General features: G+C 37.8%; 1 protein-coding gene across 5 annotated transcripts in view; it reads left to right on the plus strand.

The window, feature by feature from the left end:
* The window catches only part of map4k3a (mitogen-activated protein kinase kinase kinase kinase 3a), a 46313-nt gene that overhangs the window by 19974 nt on the left and 10890 nt on the right, over nt 1-15449 (plus strand). For 3 of the 5 annotated variants that reach the window (XM_056735654.1, XM_056735658.1, XM_056735656.1), the window contains exons 4-15: nt 1075-1139; nt 3476-3531; nt 3718-3765; nt 4516-4558; nt 4819-4891; nt 5527-5658; nt 5876-5938; nt 6329-6410; nt 6919-7035; nt 10464-10542; nt 11090-11148; nt 12137-12199. In XM_056735654.1, coding sequence (XP_056591632.1) covers nt 1075-1139; nt 3476-3531; nt 3718-3765; nt 4516-4558; nt 4819-4891; nt 5527-5658; nt 5876-5938; nt 6329-6410; nt 6919-7035; nt 10464-10542; nt 11090-11148; nt 12137-12199 — 880 coding nt within the window. The remainder of the gene's footprint in view (nt 1-1074; nt 1140-3475; nt 3532-3717; nt 3766-4515; nt 4559-4818; nt 4892-5526; nt 5659-5875; nt 5939-6328; nt 6411-6918; nt 7036-10463; nt 10543-11089; nt 11149-12136; nt 12200-15449) is intronic. The other 2 variants (XM_056735655.1, XM_056735659.1) reach the window with 1 other exon arrangement.

A 15449-nucleotide genomic window follows, 5' to 3' on the forward strand; every position in this document is an offset into this window, starting at 1 on the left:
AACAAAGGATTTTTATTTATACTGTCCGAATCAGACGTGAAGTGTTGTATGTGAATAGCTATAGCGATTACTATTAGCATCCACATCGACAGGTGATAATGTTATGTTTATTCAAAACTCATGCGCTGTTTTAATTTTTAAATGCATTAGCTCTTTAAAAGCAAATAGATTTTGATTGGCTGAAACTTATCTCAACAATATTGTTCAGGTGTCTGATTCCGATTTCCATTCTGCTTATCAGTTCCTAATCTTTTTTCTGGATTTATTGGAATTTGTATTACCATAGCTTAACTACAAATATCATTGTTAAACTGCAATTACTATAGTAAATTTGGTTAAGTTTTTATTTGTTAATAAGGGCTTTTATTGAAATATCAACAGATCACAAGTTAACACATGCACATTTCGGAAACAATGCACACAGAAATTGATAAAAGGAATTTACATTTAAATTTTACATCAAGTATCCGATTCCTAACCTTTCGATTTCGATTCCAGAATTGAAGTTGATTTTCCATTCCCAACCCTTTTCTCAATGTTATTATCATTATTGTATAGTTATTATTATGGTTATCGTTTTGTCTGTTTTACCAAACTGTGGGATGCGTCTGTTTTTAATATTTCTTTGGTTGAATAAACTTGTTATATCCTGATTTCTACTAAAGTACATACATTTTTTGTGATTAACGGTATATGCCGGATTTTAACAAACACTTTAATATTTATAGCTTGACAAACGTGTTAAAGTGAACTTTAAAACACTCCTGCTTGAGTTCCTTCCGAGCAAAGAATTTTGTTCTGTAGTTTTCTTCCTAACTGTAGGTTTGGTCTCTGTTAGACAATGAACCAAACAATGGTCTAGACATTAGTGCATGACACCTTGTAGAAACAGAGAAGGGTGTTTTTGATAAAAGCAGGTTGCTTGTGAGGTATTAATGTGTCTCTTGGTTGCTGTGTCATGACCCAGAAAAGTGTGCATCCTCTCAGTCTCCCTGTGGGGCTGCAAGGGAACTATTTCAAGATCCATCGATTGAAATATAATTTGTTGGTGTTTTTCTTTCTCTGGCTTTTCAGGAGGGATAAATTATGGATATGTATGGAATACTGTGGGGGAGGTTCGCTGCAAGATATATATCACGGTAAGATACACTATATCAAGGTAAACAATCAACCGTAATCCTAACTCAAGCTCAAGTACACTTAGCTGTCAGTGGAACAGAAACCGTCTTAAAGACATTATGAAAGCTTTGAATTCATGTAGCTTAATGTGACATAGCAATGCCAAGGTCATGGGTTTAGACCCCTGGAAACCCAATCTGGTGAAACGTTAGACTTGAATGCACTGTGTGTAGTTTTAGATAGAGTTTTCGGCAACATGTATAATATTGAAATGTCGTCCATAAAATCCAGTGCAATCCTTTATTTTACAACCTGTAAACTGAAAAGAAAGTTGCAATTAATAGATATATTTTATGAGAGGTAACTGTGTTCAAGTGTGTTATTGTTATTGACTGTGATGATCCTGTCATTCTTCATTTAACTCCTACTTCCTGTTCTAACAGGAAATACATGTAGGGAGGAAAGCTGCACTTATCAAGCAATTTCAATTGAGATCAACTTCAAGATTTTCTTTTCTACAATACATTTTTTGAACAGTTTGAAAATTTATTGACTTTCTTCTCCAATTAACAATTTGATTTCTGACAGATGGCGTAAATATATAAATCTTTTCTCACGCTTTTGGAAATGATCGGTATGTATATTCCCAGGAGATAAATATAGCAGAGCTCAGCAGAGTGGCCCTGTCACATCATTAGAGCTCATTTTCACGGCAGCTGTCAGTAGTTCTGCGGCTTCTCTCTCAACGCCTCTGCTCGCAGTGGGAGTGCGGGGGCTGAGCTTGGGAGGGGGTGCTTGCCTGTTAGATGGTGTTAGGGTGCTAAGATGTTAGCTTAGTGCCCAGGCCAATGTCCCGTGTTATCAACCCCCTGTTGCCACGCGAACATTCTGCAGGGTCATGGGCCTGATTAGAGCTGAGGTCGACCGCTGTCGTTTCGCCCACATATGACAGAGAGAGAGAGAGATGTAAAGCAAGTTCTGATTGTCTTTAAATAACTCTCTAAACTTATCAATGATCAAGGAGTGTGAGGTAAAATAGTGACCACAAAGCACTTTTCTGATGAATGGGTCAATTCCTCTATACTGTATATGTTGGATGGTAATTGACCCTTTTATATACAGTAGATAAAGCTATAAATAGCATCATTGCATTTTTTTATATGTGAAAAAGCTATTTGGTTTGCTTTGGTGCTACTTTTTATCTTTAAAATAAAATGTACAGTGATTGATATATATAATTCAAGTGAATATATAATGAAACACCCTTTTCTTACCGTGGGCCCTTAAAGGTCAAGTGTATGAAATTTAGCAGCATCTAGCGGTGAGGTTGCGAATTGCTAGCAAAGGCTCACACCCACCTGTCCCTTTGGAAACTCTACGGAGGCTGACACAGGGCTAAGATGTCATCAAGTTTTCCCTTTTTTGCCGAAGGAGATAACATATTTACAAAAAACCTCTTTAGAGCAGTTTGTCCCTTTTGGGCTACTGTAGAAACAACATGCAGAATTCTATGTAAAGGGACCCGAAGTGTATGTAGATTGAAATAGCTCATTTTAAGGTAATAAAAACATAACGCATTATTATATAAGGTCTTTATACACATACTGTAGTTATGCATATTAACGTGCATTTCTGCTAATAGATCCTCCAAAAAATTTGACACCGGACCTTTAAGTATTCAATCCCCCTCAATCACATTTCTTGTTGTTCTGACATTTTAACCGGCAATATATGTCTGGATTGGCTTTGAAAAGATTAAGTTCTCTGCTGCAGCGTCACAGGCTTACAACCTTTCAAATTCTCCCACAGTTACGCTGATATGCAGATCTTAAAACAGCTCGGAGAACTGACAGATGAGCTTCTCAAACCCTCTCAGGCGCCTTTTGACTTTTCTTTGTGGAAGATACACAGCGTGCTATTCTCATCAGTTGTCTGTTTTGAAGAGATAAGTTAGCTCTGTATTGTCCATGAATACGGAGTTGGAAACGTAAGAGTGTCAGGCAAGCAAGGAACAATGCAACTGCTCAACATTGTTCATGGTTTCCTTGATAGTCTTGTCGCTGTGCTTTTGTTTCAGCTTTCATTCTGATGCGGCACCAGGACGATTAGTGTCATGTTTGTTCGTTTGCCTTAAACCATAAAGAAATGGTTCCTTTTTTCTTTTGGTATGATTGTGACACTTTTGAACAAGATCTGGCCTTTTAACATTTTAAATTGTTCAGATATTTTATGTTGAAGACATGGATGTATTTGTATTGAAGCTGAAACGCCAAGAGCTTAAATGCCATTAGGATATTCATCGATATTTTTTAATATGTTTGATTAATGCTAATGTGCAATAAATATGTCTCCACAGTTACCGGGCCACTGACCGAATCACAGATAGCGTATGTAACAAGAGAAACCCTGCAGGTGAGTCCATTTACTGGACTTTGTTTTGACAAAGCGCGGCAGTCCACTGTGACTATGAAAGCTGCTTTTGAATTTTTAATGTTGATATGTTGACAGATACGTCATATGATTTGCCTTCTTTGAGGTACATAGAGACGATCGAGATGTGGATTTTGTCTAATAAATGTATTTTGGCTTATATTTCAGGGTTTATATTATCTACATAACAAAGGAAAGATGCATCGAGACATAAAGGTACAATATGTGTGTATTTTGATTCCAACTTTTTGTGTCTAAATACTCTTTTTGAGTGATTTAACATGCAGGCAGTATTATTGTTGATATTTTACTAAAATGGCAAAAATAAAAGATTTCAATAAAGCACTAAATCCCGCCTCCTGGAATGTCTGTCAGCCCCTGTAAACAGGGAAAGTTTTCAGCAATAGTTTGACCTCACAAAGGAAAGCTCCTATAATGCCATACATTTATTGATTGTAATTACTTGTAGTTTTACTTGTGTTTTTGTGTCGGCTCATACTTAAAAACTTGTAGTTTTACTTGTGTTTTTGTGTCGGCTCATACTTAAAAACGTACTTAAAAGAAGACTAAAAGGCTTTTAAAAACATTTCTTTGTGATCTTGAAGACATCTGGCCGTATGTGTTTATGAAAAATACTTTTAAATGAAAAGCCTTGATGTTTTTTAAATGTAATTTGGCCAAGCTCACTTGCAGATGCTGGTAGAGCTAGAGAAAATGTGTTACCTCGAAAAAGTGAGATGTAATTAGTATGATTCAGAAGTCTCTTTCAGATCTCTGATCACAGATGAAAGCAGTTGTTAAAAGAGAGCGATTTGGTAGAAAACAAAGATGAAACGCTGAAGCCAGTCGAGTCCATTTTTAAACCTCAGAAACTACCAGCACATCCAGCAATGTCTCATAATAGCAGATGTATTGTTTTTCTTTTATTATAGTTTCCTTTCATATGTTGTCTTTTATTTGAAACAGGGGGCTAATATTTTATTTACGGACAACGGTTACGTGAAGCTAGGTAAGACCGCTTTCATTCTGGGATTTTACAGGAGAAGATGAAGTTCTTGACAAGTTTTGAATTTTTATGCTGTGATTCAATGTGTTAAAAATCAGATCAAGTCATTACGAGCGTACGTGCCGAATGGTTGTGTTAATAGTGTTGTGTTGCTAACTAAGTGGCACATCATGTTTTTACATCTGCTGTGGCATTACAGCTTTAATAAGTGTTGTGTAGGATTGTATATAGAAAACATTTGTTTGCTCTCTCTCTCTCTGCAGCTGATTTTGGTGTATCTGCACAAATCACAGCAACACTGGCAAAAAGAAAGTCCTTCATTGGAACACCTTATTGGTAAACAGCTTCTTCTTTTACTGATGTTTTAAATCAAATATCTATATTAAAATGGGTAGTTGACATGACATTTCAAGAAGTTAAGGGACTGTGAGAACATTTTATTTAAATTATTATGTATTAAGGTTAACGTACACTATGTAATGTTAACTAATGTTAACACATCGCTGTCTGACTGAAACCTCGTAAACTTGTCATGATTTTTTAAAATAAATCATTACTATCGCTCACCCTTCATGACTATCTTTGGGTTTTATTAATTTTTAACCAATCAAAAATATGGAATGTGTTTACTTATTGAAAAAAATGCAGTATTTCTTTTTAATCTCTTCTAAAGTTGAATTTTCGTAGCTACTAGCTTTCTCTCAGACAGTGACAAAGTAACTGTTAGTGTTTGTAGACATTACCAGTAACCAAAATTTACATTAGCACAAATATTTTAGTAAAACTTTACATTAAGATATATGTCCAATTACCCAAATAAGGTCGCTATTACTTCTAAATGTTCATAATTTTTTGTTTAAAATCCATTTCATGCACGTGCACTTTGAACTAGTTTTCCATCTCAAATAACCCTCAGTCAGGATGTGATTTTGAATATTTTGAGTGATGATGTCTGTGACCCGTGCCAACAGGATGGCCCCAGAGGTGGCCGCCGTGGAGAGGAAAGGAGGCTATAACCACCTGTGTGACATCTGGGCTGTGGGCATCACTGCCATCGAACTGGCTGAGCTGCAGCCTCCCATGTTCGACCTTCATCCCATGAGGTCGGAGTTTAAACAGCAATATGGATCATTTCCAAACCAGTGTTTAATGTCTTTTTCGATTGCCAATTTCTCATTCTGACATCGCAGAATATGTCTGAAATGTTTTGATGAGTTGAACTAATTTAATGTACACACATTTTCTGTCAATGTAATGTTCCGCCAGTGACATCGCTTTTATTTTTGTTATCTCTCTCTCTCTCTCTCTCTCTCGATACAGGGCTTTGTTTCTGATGACTAAAAGCAACTTTCAGCCTCCCAAATTAAAAGATAAAGTGAAATGGTATGTGATAATTAAATATGTCAAGCTTTTAATTATAAGGTTATCTGGGTTTGTAAAATCCGTGAAACCAAAAGGGATTTCTGAGTTTCCACATTTTTTCACTTGTTGTAATTCCAATAATCACAAGTGAAATTGGGCCCAAACACACCCATTGGCCCAAAACAGTTCCTTATGATATGAATTTTGATAAGGTTGGACTTCAGATTCTTTTATCTCGACTGATCATAAATCTGGTGAGGTCGTCCTCTGAACGCTTTCGTCTCCGTTACCTTGCAGCTCTGTTAAATCAAATTAGCTTAATTACATTCAGAGCTAACAAACCGCACAACCTCGCGGTCATAATTCTCGGTTTGTGTGTGATTTATGGACATCCTTCTCTGTGTTCTCAAGGACCAATAATTTCCACAACTTTGTGAAATTGGCGTTGACGAAAAATCCGAAGAAAAGGCTGCCAGCTGACAAGTTATTGCAGGTAATTTTTTTTATTTCTTCATTCTCCTTTTTGTTATTACGTTTGCAACTCCGTTCCTGTCGCTAATGGTCCAGAAATTATACATTTTACCTTTAGGGATAGTTCACCCCAAAATGAAAATTCTCTCATGATTTACTCGCCCTGATGTTATTTTAAACCTGTAAGACTGCCAAACACAAAAGAAGAGAATTTCAAGAATGTTGATAAATAAAAATCATTGATCCCCACTCACTGTATGGACACAAAAACAATGCAAGTCAATGGGGACGGTATAATGTCTTCAACATTCTTTAAAATATCTTCTTGTTGTGTTCTGAAGAAGAAAGTCATAAAGGTTTGAAATTACATGAGGGTTTGTAAATGATAACAGAATTTTCATTTTGGGGTAAACTATCCCTCAAATGGAAATTTGAATTGCAGAGCAGCTTCTTTTCAGATGAAACACAAGATATGTTCAATAAACCAGCATTTAATGTCTCACATTACCAAATCAACCATCTCTACCCAGCATCCCTTTGTGTCTCAACCGCTGAGTCGTATCCTGGCCATAGAGCTCTTGGATAAAGCAAATAACCCTGATCACTCATCCTACACAGACCTGGATGATGACGACCCAGAGCCTGAGGTACAATATATCTCCCTGTGTGATTCTCATTGTTATCACAGTTATCATAGCTATCACATGACGACTCCTTCGGGACTATTATTCACAAACTGAGCTCAGAAAGCTGTCGCTGACAGAACTGCTGCTTCAGTGAGGTAACTGAAGTCTCTCAGTCTCACAAGCAGCTAAATCAGTGTGACGAGTCCCATGAGTTCAGAAACAGTTCAGGGTTTCCTGCGAGTGCACTGGTAAAAATACTCAAGGCTGTAGTTTGTATTAAATGATAATGATGGAAGATGTACTGCAGATTAACTCCAGATTAAACTCGGATACAGTGAGATTACTGTAGTTTCATTCATGACAAAAGTAAACTGATTGTTTTTAATGAATCGAACCAAAAGATTAATACATTTATGATTCATATTTTTTAATGAATCAACAAAACGCACAGACAAACATGCTTACTAAATGTACGTATTTACTTTAGTTCAATATAAAATAAGCACCATTACAGAAATAATTCACTCTAAAATAAAAATTTATTGACCCTCATGTTTGTTCAAACCCTGTAAATGACTCTTCTGTGTAGCACAAAAGATATTGTCTCAGTGTTTTTTGGAAGTCAGTGGGGTCCAATTGTTTGGTTACCGTCATACAAGTTTGGGTTAATAAAGGATATAATTATTTTCATTTTAGTGTGCGCTGTCCCTTTAATTTAATTTGAGGGTGGGCAAGGAAGACCTCCTCTGCAGTAGGAAATATTACGAATGTGTTTGAGGTTTTAATTGGTTAACATTATTAGCCTTTAATAGTTATTGTAAGGGCATTCGTTCAGCATTACAGTCTATAGAGTCTTAGGTTTATATGCTGAAATCTCTTCTTGTTGTGCTGGGTGACACAGGGCTGCCTTTACTTAGGAGTAATTTGTAAAATCACACTGTTTCTTTCTCAGTCCAGCAGGGAATTGAAAAGTAATGTTTTTCTAAGGCCATAGTTCCCCCTATTTCATCTCACTGTATTACCCATTTCCCCAAGCAACCATCCATCATCCTCACTTGCTCTCGTTTCATTTTATTTTCTTCCCTGCTCCTGAAGTTTAAATACAGGGGCTTGTTTTTACCCGTCTCACCTCTTTCCCGTCGGATCTTTCGCTTCGCGGCCCGCAGAAAGGTACCAGGGCTATGTGTGTGTGCGTGTGTTTGAGCATCTTGTAAGGAGGACGTTTTAAATAATTGTTCATTTAGTGTTAATGGCATTCTTACAAGACTAATCGATCATTTTATTTAACCATTATTGTCTACAAAAAGGTTTTGTAATGCACATATTTTTAAACTAACCAAACATGTGCATGAGTAGTGATTTCCTTGTACAATATAGCTGAATTGGGTGTGTGTGTGTCAAGCCTTTATACATGTGAGGTGTGCCCAAGGATGTTGTAGGAAATTCTTAACTCTTGTCTGATTTGTGATCGGAGTGTAACTCCCTAGAGGAGTTGGTTGGGGAAACGGAAGCACGCTTCAAAAGCTGTTTTTGGATCCGTTACCAACATCATTTTTTGTCTTTGTGCAGAGGTTTGCTTAAAGGGTTTAACAAAACACAAACATCAAAGCACTTTATTGAAATGTAGCCATGGGACGTGAGTGAATATATCCAATATTAGAGAGAATTTTTTGAAACCTGTCAAGAACACGTCCGGCTTGTACTTCCGGAGTCTTGTTCTTGAATGCTTAAATATTTATAAAACGTGTAATGCAACCTTATTTATTTATAATGCATCATTTGCATTATAGTAATGAGAATGAGACGTTTTTGTATTGTAGGAATTTAACATGTTTTGGTCAGTGTTTTAATAATATTCGCCCAATGGTTCCTCATTCTATAATGTTGTTGGTGTGGATGTGTTTGCAGCAGTGGCTATTTATTTTGGAAAGGCCTGATAATGTTTTGTTACTCATTGTTCCGCGTAGTCCAGTTCAGCTAAGAGGTGTGATAGAATATTAGAGTCACCCGTTCCGGTAAGGACGCAGTGTTTGGCATGCTGTCTGTTTCTATTTCAGAGCCATGCCGTGTCCTTGTTGTCTGAAGGTCGTATGTCTGTTCTTCTGTCTTATCTCTCTTCGTCACATCTACTTCAGCTCATTTGGCATGAAACTGGAGTGAAGGATGTCCTTCAGCAACCATTTTGGGTCCAGAGTCGGCAGCAAAGCTCTCTCTCTCCCTCTGATGTCTTTATGTGCAGTTATTTAAATATGCACGTAAATGTATTGAGTGTGGTATACATAATTACGAAAAGCACTTTTTATTTAGATCAAACAAATTCTTTTCTTGTTGCTCAGCATTGGATTAGCATTGCAAGTTACAGGTTTGATCCCCAGGCAGGGACGATGCTGAAATGTGTACCTTGAAGTTACTTTGGGTTAAAAAAAAATGAAAAGTTTTAAAGTCATTTTTACGTTATGGTTACACAACTTCAAACACATTTCTTGTCAAAAACAGCTTGAAACCAACTTGTAGTTGTCATTGACCCTTATATCTGCAGGCATGCAGTTTTGTGTGTTTGTTGCTGATGGAGGGTGTTCTTTGATAATTAATGACAGCAAACTTTTCGAGGTAGTCATTTGGGACTCGGCTGTCAAGCGTCCAGTAGGCCTTAATGATTTTCTCTTGGGCCGCAGTGAGACAGGACAGCATCGTCAGATAGACAGGGATTCAAAGGGTCGGTTTTGTGACCCTGCTGTTATCAGAGACTGATGCCAGGCATGTATTTTTAGCCTCTAGAGTTTTGCCCTCCACAGAGTCCCCGGCGATGGCACTAAGTGATATTTGAAGTGTAAGCATTTAAGCAACTCTTGTCTTAAATGTATTGATGTGTGCTGGTCTTGCTGATTGTGTGTTTTTATCTTGACTGATCTGCTAAGAATGGCAAACTAATATGCCTGCTATCGACTGAACGTGGACGCATACTGTCCTTTTTTTGGCTCAACGCTGATCGTGTATAAAAAGCCGTAAATCAGTAGTCACATACCGTAAGATTGCTTAGTTGTGGTCGGCTGATATGGGTTTTCAGTCACTGTGGGTGATGCAGATATCTAGAGATTAAAGTGGTACATAAAATATGAATGCATTTGGGGTTTTTTAAAGTTCCGAAAAAAAAGTTTGTAACCCTCATGTTGTTTAAAACCTGTTTATGATTCTTCTATGGAATAGAAAAGAAGTTATTTAAAGAATGTTTCTCTGGTATCCATACAATGGAAGTCAATGGGTTCCAGTGTTCTTTAGTTAACAAAATATCTTCTTTTGTGTTCTGAAGAAAGTGATACAGGTTTTGAATGACAGGATGAGTAAATTATTCTGGGTCAACTATCGCTTTAACATCCTTATTCTCAAATAAATTTGTGTTACTCTTTATTATGTTCTGTTTTTATTCATGTTTTCTGTATTTTCTTCAGGCTCCTGTGTCTGTTCCACATCGGATTCGTTCAGCAAGCCGTAACAGTCGGGAAGGAAAAACCCTGTCAGAGATTAACTGTGAGTGTTTGTAAGATGTCTCCCCTGGGCTCACCTGACAGGTTCCCCTGTTCTCCTGAGCATGCCTCAGTGAATTCCTCAGCCTCACTTCTTATTTCAATACATCTATCCACAGGAAAATATTAGAAATTCTTCCTCATCTTTTGTCTGTTTGTATTTGCTGAGGTTTTACAAAGCACATTTCTAGTGACTATAGTAGAGCTTTATAGTACAGCTGAGTGTGTCAACATGCTATGATAAGTTGTATAAAGGGATAGTTTACCCAAAATAAAAATTCTGCGATTCACCATTGTGTCTTTGAAAACCTGTATGAGATTTTTTTTTTCTGCGGAACTCAAAAGAAGATATTTTGAGAAATGTCCAAGTGGTTTTGTGTCCATACAATGGAAGTCAATGGGGTCCAATGTTGTTTGGTTACCAGCATTCTTTAAAATATCTTTTGAGTTCTGCAGAAGAAAGTCACACAGGTTTGAAATGACATGAGGAGCAAATAATGAAATAATTCTTGTTCTGTGAATAGTCAAGTAATGTGTTTGTTTTTGTTCAGTTGGTCAGGTTAAGTTCGACGCTCCTTTAACAACAGAGACGAAACCTCATCATGAACTTGTGAGTACCATCTTTTTTCATCAATTTAATGAGATCTACCAAATCGCAGCACACCACACATTTCAGATCAGAGAAAAAAACTGTTTAATCGGCCAGCTACGTCAAGCCTAATCTGAAAACACTCTGCCAGCCCACCCAGCCGTATAAAATAGTGTAGCGATCTCTTCTAAATAATCTCTCCAATAAGACGACACTTTGTGTTATGTAACGTTTTTCCTTACGTACACCTCAGTCTTCTGCAACATGTTTGACTGTTATGCATTCGAGCCGTCCATCTCACACTTTCACCCACCGTGATAATTGAAAGGTTAGATGCAGCTTTCCCTGGCATCTAATCAATAAGACTTCCTTTAAGCGCTGAAGCAAAATGCAGCGTTGACTCATCTTTGTCTCACTCGAGCGCTCAGGGTTTCTCCTGTTGAAACTGGATTTGTCATCAATTCATAAACCAGATCATTTTTTTAACAGCAGGACATGTCAGCTCCAATTGCAGTCTCATGCTTATGATGTCATCTCACATCAGAAGGCTGGCCCCACGCTTGTTTGGTTTTTCCTTTTAACTTTCTGGATTTGCTTCACATCTGCCTGCTGTTTTGTAAAGAAAAGCAGTCGATAATTGCTGAAACTGGTATGTCTGCGTTGAAACATTGCATTTATGCGAAATGCCGTGAACGTAGCACCTTATAATTGTCCATGTTTTACTGTTGTAATGTTACTTACTCCAAAATGAAGGTTATTCAAAACGAAAATGTGTAAAATACACATTATTGGTGAAACTTTATTGGGGTCTCACTAACTACCAGCATCCCAGTTTCAGCAATGGAAGATTATCATTTTAACCCACAGGCCTGTTGAAAGGGTCCGTTGCGGTTAGACAACATCACTCACCATCCCGACCACTTTTTACCCATAATTCATTTTGTCTCAAACCACATGGACACCACGTGTGTATGATTAACTGAAGTTTCTTGGTCCTTCTACTAAACAGCTTGACACTGACGATTTTTTGGACTGTGCCGAAGAAATATACTACACCGCAAGATCTAATCTGGTATTTTTTCGTATTATTCTGTCTCGCTTGTCTTTGCGTCTCCCACCTTTCTTCTAGCATCTTGCCATGCTTGAGTAGTACAATCATCCACCCATTTGTAACTGTCATTTCTTTTATTCATTTCATCGTCCTTTGTCGTTTTTTGATCACGCCGTCTGTGTCCTTTCAGCTCACCTGTACTGTATATAATATCAATGTTAAAGCTTCTGTCTGTCGAGCCGAATTTCTACGCTGGCTCAGTTTGTTAAGGTGTTGCAGCCTCTGGCTTCATTTTAAGGCACATTCCTTAAAGTTGCCGCACTGTTCTGTAATCAAAAGCACTTTGAAACTGCCAAGCAAAGCATTTTATGCAGTCCAACCCTCTGAGGGGCTTTATTTTTAGGCCCTGTCACAATCAGACACATCTTGAAAGAGAGGGAGGGAATGGAGGAAGAGAGATTAGGGTTAGACGGTCCGAATGGATGTTGAGTGGGGTAGAGCGAGAAAAACAAGAAAAGAGAGAGAGAGAGGTGGAAATAAGAGAGTGCATGTCCCATAGGGACGGTTAAACCAAAGTGCTTTTCAGGTCTGTGTGAGTGCAGGGGGGGGGAGACATCGGCTCAGCAAGCGGTGCTTTGGGTAACAAATGCAGCAGAGAGGGTCTGTGTTCAATTGGAACGCGTTTATGGACGTAATAATCATGTGGTAATGGAAATATTTAAGAGACATTACAAATGAAATATATTTTTAAGAACTAGGTGTCGAAAGAGATGATTTAAAAGGACCTTATATTTGCGGTTCCTTGCCAGGCTCAAACCCGCATCACCCAATTGAGGTTCACGGCTCAATGTGCTCCAAATCATCTCCAACATCTGCCAAGTTTAATAAAGACCCCTATGGTTACGCCAGTTTTTTTTGAGTGGCATCCAACCATCTGGTCTGAAACCGACACTCTGAGGTGGCACATCGAATCACATGCTCGGATTCTGCGTATGGAAAAAACAGAAAGGACGTGCAGGAACCCGACGGAGAGATAAAAAGAGGGAGATGACAGAAGCAGTGAAGCGGATCGTCTGGGATGTTCTGTTGGCTTTAACTCGTCCTCGCTCTCCTACGTACTTTCTATCTCAATCACTCTTTAGAGAAAAAAGGCTCCCATCAGCAAAACGGCTGCCCGCTGAATGAGGATATGACAGTTTGCTGCGTAAAGGAAATTTGGTTTGTTAATCTTTAGGGGAAAAATCAATGAGGTTTTGCATTGCTGAGAGCTTCATTTCGGAGAGGGACAAGTGGGCGAGGGAGGTATGGATAGAGCAAGGTGAGAGAGAATACTAAAGAAAGGCATTTAGAATGGGAGACCGTTTAATCAACCATAATCTGATTAGTACTGCAAAATCTTTTGCAAGAACATTTTGTCGAATAGATGGAGCACTGTGTGTAATCCTCCCTACACATAAACTCCCAGGAACGAGGGCAGATAATTTCTCTAAAGACTTTGTGAAAGAGAAATTACATTTTACTAATGATTTAAGTTCAATGTACATGAAATACAAAACTATAAAACTTTGTCAACTTGGAACATTCAGAACCAGAATGTAAAGGCTTAAGTATAGTTACCTTTCTACGTGTACGCAAGGGACAGAATAGTACACCGGAACAAAGTATCCTCAGATCGTGCATGTGGATTGCATTTCTTGCACAAGTAATTAGTTTAACCACCAGGTGGCAACAGTGTCCTCTGAGCATCGATTCAAGGTAGTAGAAGAAAACCTCACCCCTATAGGCCATGAGAGGTATTGCAGTATGCCGCAATGTGAATGCGTCAGTACCCGTGTGTACGTGTACGAGTCGAAAACAGTATTGTTTGCAAGGCTATGCCTTTGGCTCTATGCGTATTCTCGTGTACACTTAAAAGAAGTATGCCACAGGCATAGGAGTAAAATGTGTGGAAGGTCATCAAACCGTGTTGTTCCTCCAGTGTCAATTTTTTCTTATGCAGGTGTTTCTACATATTTCATTCCAGGGCCCACACTCTTTTGGATTATTCAATGAGCTTTAACTGTGCTAATGCCAGTACTGAAATGCCACTCAACTGATTTGCTCATTGTGTTTTGAACTACATGCAGTAGTCTGTATATAATTTATGTATGACAACTAAAAGTACCATTGAGAAGGATTAATATTGAGTTTAATTAACTTAAAATTGCTTGTACATTCGGAATGGTTTAATTTTACTCAAAAAAGTTTTGTCAACATTACTTATTTTTTCATACAACTTAAGTTTTATTTGTTCAAATTGCTTAATAATGTTGCGTGGAACCACTTGACAGAGCTTTTGTAAGTAGATTCACCAAATATTTTTTTTGAGTGCACCTAGACGTGTAAGATGCTCTTCTACTTGTAAGATGCTTTGGATAAATGCGTCTGCCAAATGAATGAATGTAATGTAATGTAATTGCTTGTCATTATTTGGACTAAACCGTTTATTGTGTCATTCAATGCAATAGCAAATCATTTTTGCGCAACCGCACTGTACCCACAGTTTGAAAACCTGTTCTACGAGATCTTATTGTGAAATACAAGCGGCTGACATTTATGTTGCACAGGGTTTCTGATCATTTCATCAGACTGTAGTTTGGGCACATTTTAGCTTGAATCATTTTAGGAACCTGTCACAGGCTTATCAGGGTTCGCAATATAGTTGCAATTGAACAGTTTGGACAACTGACATCACAGTACGTTATGTCTCGCAAACTCCAATCAAATCCCAATGCGAATTGTGAAGTATACTTTGTTAGTTAATTTATATACAGCAACGTATGCCTTTTTTTCTCTGACATTTCTCATATTGCGCTTTTCAGTCTCTTACGTGCAGTATTTAAACGGTAGATGCTACTGCTTTATAAATTTATGAATTCATGAGAACCAACTTATTCCAAGTGAGTGGATGTTTGAATGATCATATTGGCGAGTGGGAGTGGAGATAGCACATGGCCCAGTCCACCCACACCACTCTAATTAAGAGTACAACATTATGAGCAGTTTGTATGAAATCGCCAGCAAATCTCTTGGAATCAACACTTACTTGCATCACAAAAATAGACAACTATAAAAAGTATTTGAGTATTTAAAAATCCAACCTGCAGTCTTCTTCATGTTAATGGAGATTTTGGATACCTTTTTGAACCTTAAGCCAAATACAGAAATAGAGTTTGTGCTTGCTTGCTCATATAAAGCTAACACTCTTTATAAGGTCTTATTGTTATTATGT

Source organism: Triplophysa dalaica, chromosome 21 (genome assembly GCF_015846415.1).
Source record: "Triplophysa dalaica isolate WHDGS20190420 chromosome 21, ASM1584641v1, whole genome shotgun sequence".
NCBI lineage: Eukaryota > Metazoa > Chordata > Actinopteri > Cypriniformes > Nemacheilidae > Triplophysa > Triplophysa dalaica.